General features: G+C 36.8%; 1 protein-coding gene across 1 annotated transcript; it reads left to right on the top strand.

The window, feature by feature from the left end:
- Window positions 1-351: 351 nt before the first annotated feature.
- On the top strand, window positions 352-711 carry LOC133338175 (sterile alpha motif domain-containing protein 5-like; the record flags this gene model as incomplete). Its single annotated transcript, XM_061546358.1, has 1 exon — window positions 352-711. A coding segment is annotated over exon 1 (360 nt), but the record flags the coding sequence as incomplete, so codon positions are not given.
- Between the last annotated feature and the right edge of the window lie 6,354 nt (window positions 712-7,065).

Consider the following 7,065-nt stretch of genomic DNA (forward strand, 5'->3'; position numbering starts at 1 on the left):
TTACAACAGCAATAAGAAAAATAACAAAACACCAAGTGAGTAACTGAGGGAGAGGGAAAGAGAAAGAAAATAAACATTTCCTTTGGTGGAGATACACACACAACCCATACCAAACCGCCGACACACCAATCAACCCAACCCAAACCTCTCCCCTCATGTTTGAGGGTATGTTGTAAACAGCAACAAACATCATCCACTGTTGTTGTTGGACCGACCCGACCGACCAGTCTAAATTCAACTCGCGACGTGAACTGTTCAATTTCCGTGTTGTGCCGTGTCTTATCGTCACCGTCGTCGTCATTATTGTCGTCGTCGTCGTAGTCGTTGTCGTCGCCGTCCGCCGCCTTCACAATGGCCGTCAGTAATATCGTGTGTGAATGGTTAAGAGCCCTCGGTCTGGGCCAATATGCCGAAAGTTTTCTCGATAACGGTTATGATGATCTAGAAATATGTAAACAAGTTGGCGATCCCGATTTAGACGCCATTGGTGTTGAAAATCCGGCACATCGTCACAAGCTACTAAAAAGTATACGACAATTACGTGAAAAAGGTGCCGCATCAGTGTATTTTATGTTAAATGACCCGAACTCGTTATCGGGCAGTGCAGAGATATTATGTGTAACACCACCACCGAATGATTTGGATATTGTCATCAGAGAACAGCTGGAAACGGATGGAGTACGTCTGACGGCACATCCATATTCGACACCGGTAAGTAAGTTGAGAGAAAGGCGGAATATACCTCACGTCTGGAGGATTTTTTTTATTGACTACATCAGACTGTGGTGTTCCGAAGGATTAAGGATGGAACACCATAGTTAATTTGGAGGATATATCTGGAACCAGTTCTTGTGATGATTTATGCATTTCCGACGAACCCGTTTGTTTGCGGATAAATTTTTGCAAACAAAGGGCAGGTGTCATTTATTATCCAATTGCGATGAATATTGGCACGGCCCATTTAATAGGCCTAAGGACGAATCCTATTGAATTTGTCAAAAATCGGTTTGGATTTGGACATAGCTTCTATATTTGGACATAGCTTCTATATATATCGAGCGATTTCTTGAAAATTGTGCACCAACGAAGTAAAATTTGTTCGATTGTCACCAAATTGTGTATAGCTCACTAAATGGAGGCTAGAATGAGGTGTGTCAAGTTTGTCAGAAATCAGTTCAGATTTGGGTATAATTTCCCTGTATAACTTCGTCGGATTTTATGTAAATAGTGCAAAAATGTCCCTATTGTTAACCGATTATCACGAAATACGGAATAACGTACTGAATAGAAGCTAGAATGAGGTTTGTCAAGTTTGCTTGAAATCGGACCAGATTTTGGTATAGCTCTCCTATATAACCCCAGACCCCAAGCTTGTCCGATTGGAACGCAATTTTGTAGAATCCATCGAATTGCGTCCTAAATAACGTGTGTTGAGTTTCGATGAAATCTGTTTTGATTTAGATATAGCTTCCTTGTATAACTTCGTCGGATTTCCGATAAATGGTGCACCAAAATCCCCATATATGTCCGATTTAGACGAAATTTTTCACAGCGTACTGAATTCAGCCTAGAATGATGTGTGTTGAGTCCGATATCGTGAAAGTGGTGTACTAAACTCCCCACATTTGTCAGATTGACTCGAAATTTTACACAGGTTACTGATTGCACATGAGAATTATGTGTGCTCAGTTTTGTTAAAATCGGTTGAAATTTGAATATAGGTCCTCAGTATAACTTCGTCGGATTTAATGTAAACCGTTCACAAATGGTCCGATGTTCGTTCGAGTGACACGAAATTTTCTATAGCGTAATCGGTTCAGATTAAGATATAGCTCCCCTTGGTCGGATTTCCGTTAAATAGTAGACCAAAGACCCAAGGTTTGGCCGATTGCCACGAAATTTTGCACAGAGTACTGAATTGCGTCTAGAATGACGTGTGTGAAGTAAGCTTTAAATCGGTTCAGATTCGGATATAGATTCCTTGTATAACTTCGTCCGATTTAAAGTAAACGGTGCACCAAGAGCCCAATGTTTGCCCGATCCTCACGAAATTTTGCATATGCTAGCGAATTGAGCTTAAAATTATATGTCTTGAGTTTTGTTAAAATCGGTTCACATTTAGATATATCTCCCCTTTATAACTTCGTCGGATTTCCGGCAAATGGTGGACAAAAGATCCAAAGTTGGGCCGATTGCCACGAAATTTTGAATAGACTAAAGTTTTGATACTAGAATGACGTGTGTTAGATTTCATTGAAATCGGTTCAGTTTTGGATATAGTTCCGATGTAAAACTTAGTCCGATGTCATGAAAATTGTGCCCTTAAACCTCCCCGATTTATACGATTAGCCCGAAATTGGACATAGTTTACTGAATCGAGTATAGAATGAGGTGTGCCAAGTTTGTTTTAAATAGCTTCAGATTTAGATATAGGTCCCCCTTGTAACATCGGATATAACGTCGGATTTGTGCACTAATGAACCCTCGGTTTGTCTGATTGAGACGAAATTCTGCACAGGTTATCAGTTGGAGACCAGAATAATGTATGTTGAGTTTTGTCGAAATCGATTCAGTATTAAATATCGTTCCCCTATATAATTTTGTCGGATTTCAGGTAAATGCACACCAACGACCGTTGATCGGATGGTCAGGAAATTTTTCCCAGCTTACTGAAATGGTATGAGAATCCCGTGTTTCAAATTTGCTTTAAATCGTTCAAATTTCGATAAAGATCATGTAAATGGGCCCCCAAAGTCCCATGCATGAAATTTTCAAAAGTTTTACGAAATAAATCTAAAAGCATATGTGTTGAGTTTTGTCAAAATCGGTTAGGGCTTAGATAAATCTCCCATATATAAGTTCGTTCGTCCTAGTTTAGGTAAATGGTTCTCCAATGAGCTCAAGTTGGTCCTATTGGCACGAATTAAAAAAAAAAAACTCCTAAATTAAGAATTCCTTGTGTCTAGTTCGATTCTAATCGGTTCAGATTTCGATATTGCTTCTACCCTATGTAATTTCTTCCGATTCCATGAAACTACTCCCAAAATTGTCCGATTGCCACGAAATGTTCTCAAACCTTTCGAATTAGGTGTAGAATGACATTAGTCAAATGTGTTTTAAATCTGCAGCTCTGGAGCACCTATTTCATATACCCAAAGTGGTAAAAGGCTCTGGAGCACCTCTTCCGTATGCCCAAAGTGGTTACTATTATCTATTTTTAAATTTTTATACGATTTCTTTTCGGAGGTTTTCCACAAAAATTCCTCGCTTTCTTAATCAATTCCCCAGATATTTCCCGCAGAAATACGAACCCAAAAAAATTAAATAGAATAAAATAGCAACACATGTACAGATTTTTTTCCTATCATATGCAAGAATAAAAATTAGCTCATGTCGTCTGCCCACACCAGAAACACACATCTGGCCCAACCTACACACACAAACGTAGACACCAATTTTCTATAATTCTATTACCCCTCATGGGGGATGAAAACAACACAAACTCGGCAAAATATGTCTTAAATCCACACGTTTCATACACCTAGCATTATTATCAACAACAATAACAAAAACAACGAGACGGACACCACCACAATCATACCTTCTGCTTGATTGCCTCCCTTCAGAGACAACAACAATCATTCACCCAGCTTGGCTTGCCAATTTTTTTCCTCTCTTCTACTTCTGAAATCCAATGCCACCTCATAAAGTATTCCCATCTCTGGGGAGTTATTTATTATTTAGCTGTCATTTCACTTTTATTTTTTTGGTGTTGTTGTTGCTGTTATTTGATTTTCCTCTTTTCATCTGCCGCACCATAGCTGCGTTGCGAACCCTTCCTTCAAATTGTTTTCAAACCATAAACTAAGTGAATTTCTTTATTTTTGTTGTTCGGGATTTTGTCTTCTCGAACTTTGGAAGTTTTATGGAAATCTAAATAAATATACACGCATAAATTTATCATGTGTAAATTTATCACACAAATGTTTCGGGGTTCTACTTTTCTTCTTCTAGTCCAATTTCAATTCTCCAAAGGCCAACAACAAACACGAAAATAATTTGATGATTGTCACCAAATTTGTGGCTAATAAGCCTGACAGTCATTTGTCTTCGACAAAAGACATTTAAAAGAACAAATGTGGTCACATTTGTTTGGCGGGGCAAAGGGGCACTTTAGTTTCTTGTGTGGGAAATAAGTAAATATTGGAGCAAAATACCTGTAGATTTAGGGATGGCGGACTCATATCGTCTGCCTTTTAAAATATTACATTGTTCCAATTTGTCGTTTTTGGGGAAATTGATTTCTAAAGGCAGACTAAAGCGCAGTAGTCAGCGGATTACCTCTTTAAAGAATATCGACTGCATTATACAATTTCTCTGGGAGCCAAAAGTAGCCTCGGTATGGTTTTGAGGGAGTAGCATTACTAATATTTTCCATACACTTCTTTGCATTCCCTTGAGAGACATTTGTAAAAGACTTTTTGCGAATGATAATCTGCCTCTAGAGTAATGAATAATTTTGTGATTACTGACCCGAAATTTGGTATAGCTTAGAAAATCGAGTTCGGAATGACGTTGATTTGTTTAAATCGGGTTTGATTTGAATAGAATTCTGATATATATTTTCGTCAGATGTCAAATAAATGGTTCATCTAAGACCACACGGTTGGTCTACAAAGACGTGTGTCAATTTGCATTTAAATCGGTTCTGATTTTGATGTAGCTCTCATATAAATTTTCTTCCGATTTATGTACCAAAGATTAATATTTTTTGTCTGATTTAAACGAAGTTTTTCATGACATTCAGAATCATAAGCTCTGCCGAACCTTGATATACTTGAATTTACTGTGCAAATGCAATTTCTTCTATATAAATTCAAATTACCAATATTACATCCTTTGTAAAATCACTATTCAATATGCCTTATGAGGTGCTTAACCGATGGCGATTCGCCTCAAATAATGGTGGATGTGTAGGATCTTTCTGGCTTTGCTTTTTAATTACAAACCTCTAATCTAATCGAAACAATCTATAATCATAAGAATAATAAATAATGTTTGCAAATTAACTATTTTGAAACAAGAACGATCGGAACTAGATCCGACACTGTCGATAAATAGTTCCTCTTCCTCCATTTATTGAATTTTCCTCTGGTTCATCTGGTTAATTTTGCTACAATCGCTCATGTTTTCCTCTTGTTCATCTAGATCTTCTCGTCCCATTAGTTCATGTAGCATTAATTGAATCGCGAGAAATTTCATAATTAATCAGCAGAAAAATTTTATTTAATATAATTTTTTAATGTTGTTTAGTTTTACAGGAACTATTCCGAAACAGGATCAAAATTGAATTTAAAAAAAAAAAAATAGTCAAGAGACAAATAGCTAATTGTTGTTCCGGAACGAAGTAGTTCGAAGGAGCTATTCCGTAACAGGAACGATCGGAACCAGATACGACTCGTTCGTCCATCTAGTTCACCTAGCTCCAGACGTTCATATTTCCTCTCGTACACCTAGTTCCTTTGCCTACAGCAATCATTTTTTTCCTCTTGTTCAAAAATGATCTCATTCCCTTAATGGTCAGGTTCAGTTCATTTAACATTAATTATCGATCGCTCTTTTAAAAGTAAAAGATGTAATATAATTTAAAATATAACAGACCAACTCATTTCGCTTTAAAATATTTTTATATGCCATTTCGGACTGTAATAGTTCAAAGGTATTACTCCAAAGGAGGAACTAGTTGTTGTTTTTCCTTCAAGAGCAACTAATCTTGCTCCAGACGTTTATTCTTATGCCTTCTGGTTCTATGCTATGAACACTTAAATTTTTCTAAAAAAATCGAATTGTGCAGAGTGAACTGACCTATACCCATAAATGAATGAACTAAAAGCAACTATGGAACTAAAAAAAGCAAAGTGAACTGACGTATACCAATAAAAGAATGACCTAACAACAACTATGGAACTAAGTAAACTATGGAACTAAAAAACAGAGTGAACTGAAACGAATGAACTAAAAGCAACTATGGAACTAAATGAATGGCGTAGAGTTTGCCAAAAGTTTACAATTCTGCAGCCTGATTAAAAAGTAACTCGAACGTCGTGAACCTACGTTTGAACTAAAAAGAAAATTGTGGAACTAATTAATAATCTAGTTCCAATTGCGGAGTAAAAAAAATTTAACCACTTTAGGAACGATATTGCCTAACTGTGGTTGAAAGTAGTATTCTGGAATTGAAGCAAGCCTCAATAGTGTTATGTATCAGTGAACATTTGGATCGAAGGGAACTAGTTCCATAATGAATTGCCTAGAGTTTGACCAAATATATAAGCCTCTAAAAGGTTGAATACTAGGCAGTAGTTTAATTTAGAACTATTGGTGTGAAGTAGCATTTATGGAACCTATTCAAAAAACTGATCGTAATGTGTCTGATTCGAAAAAACCAACAACGCACCAGAATTAGCGGAGTGAACTGACGATTGAACTAAAATCAACTATGGAACTAAATGAAAGATCTCGTGTTTGAACTGAAAGGAAAGGCCCAGCTGCATTTTTCAAATGAAGTGCCTTTATTTCCGTCCGTTCCTGTTCTATTTTTGGCATTTTCTGGTTATAGTCACATATTCTAAACGATATTCAGAGGGTCTGGGACTTCGCCTAAATAATTTTTATACAGGTCTCGCCCAATTTTCTACGAAAGAAAATTCAATTTCGTATTTCAGGGTTCTTCCATGTGAAAATATGTTCATATAGATCCATGTTTGGTTCTTCCTAGTTTGGCTACATTTAAATGTCTCAGCCGAATTTGACAATCGAAGGGGTTATAATTCGGCATTTCAAGTTCTCAAGGACAAATCATCAAACATAGCCTCCATATAAATCTGCTGGTCCATTCCACACAACTATACGAAGGTCAGGAATATCATATAAGTTTTTTGTTAAAAGGTTCCACACCATTTCAAGTTCCTAGACACATTTTCTACGAAAAGAAAATTTAATTTCATATTTCAGTTTAACAAGGGACAATAAAATCTGCTGCCAGAATATTTTTAGGAAGAGCGT

The sequence above is a fragment of the Musca vetustissima genome, unplaced genomic scaffold, assembly GCF_032173495.1.
Source record: "Musca vetustissima isolate MV318-11 ecotype Yass unplaced genomic scaffold, APGP_CSIRO_Mvet_v1 utg32560, whole genome shotgun sequence".
Taxonomy (NCBI): domain Eukaryota; kingdom Metazoa; phylum Arthropoda; class Insecta; order Diptera; family Muscidae; genus Musca; species Musca vetustissima.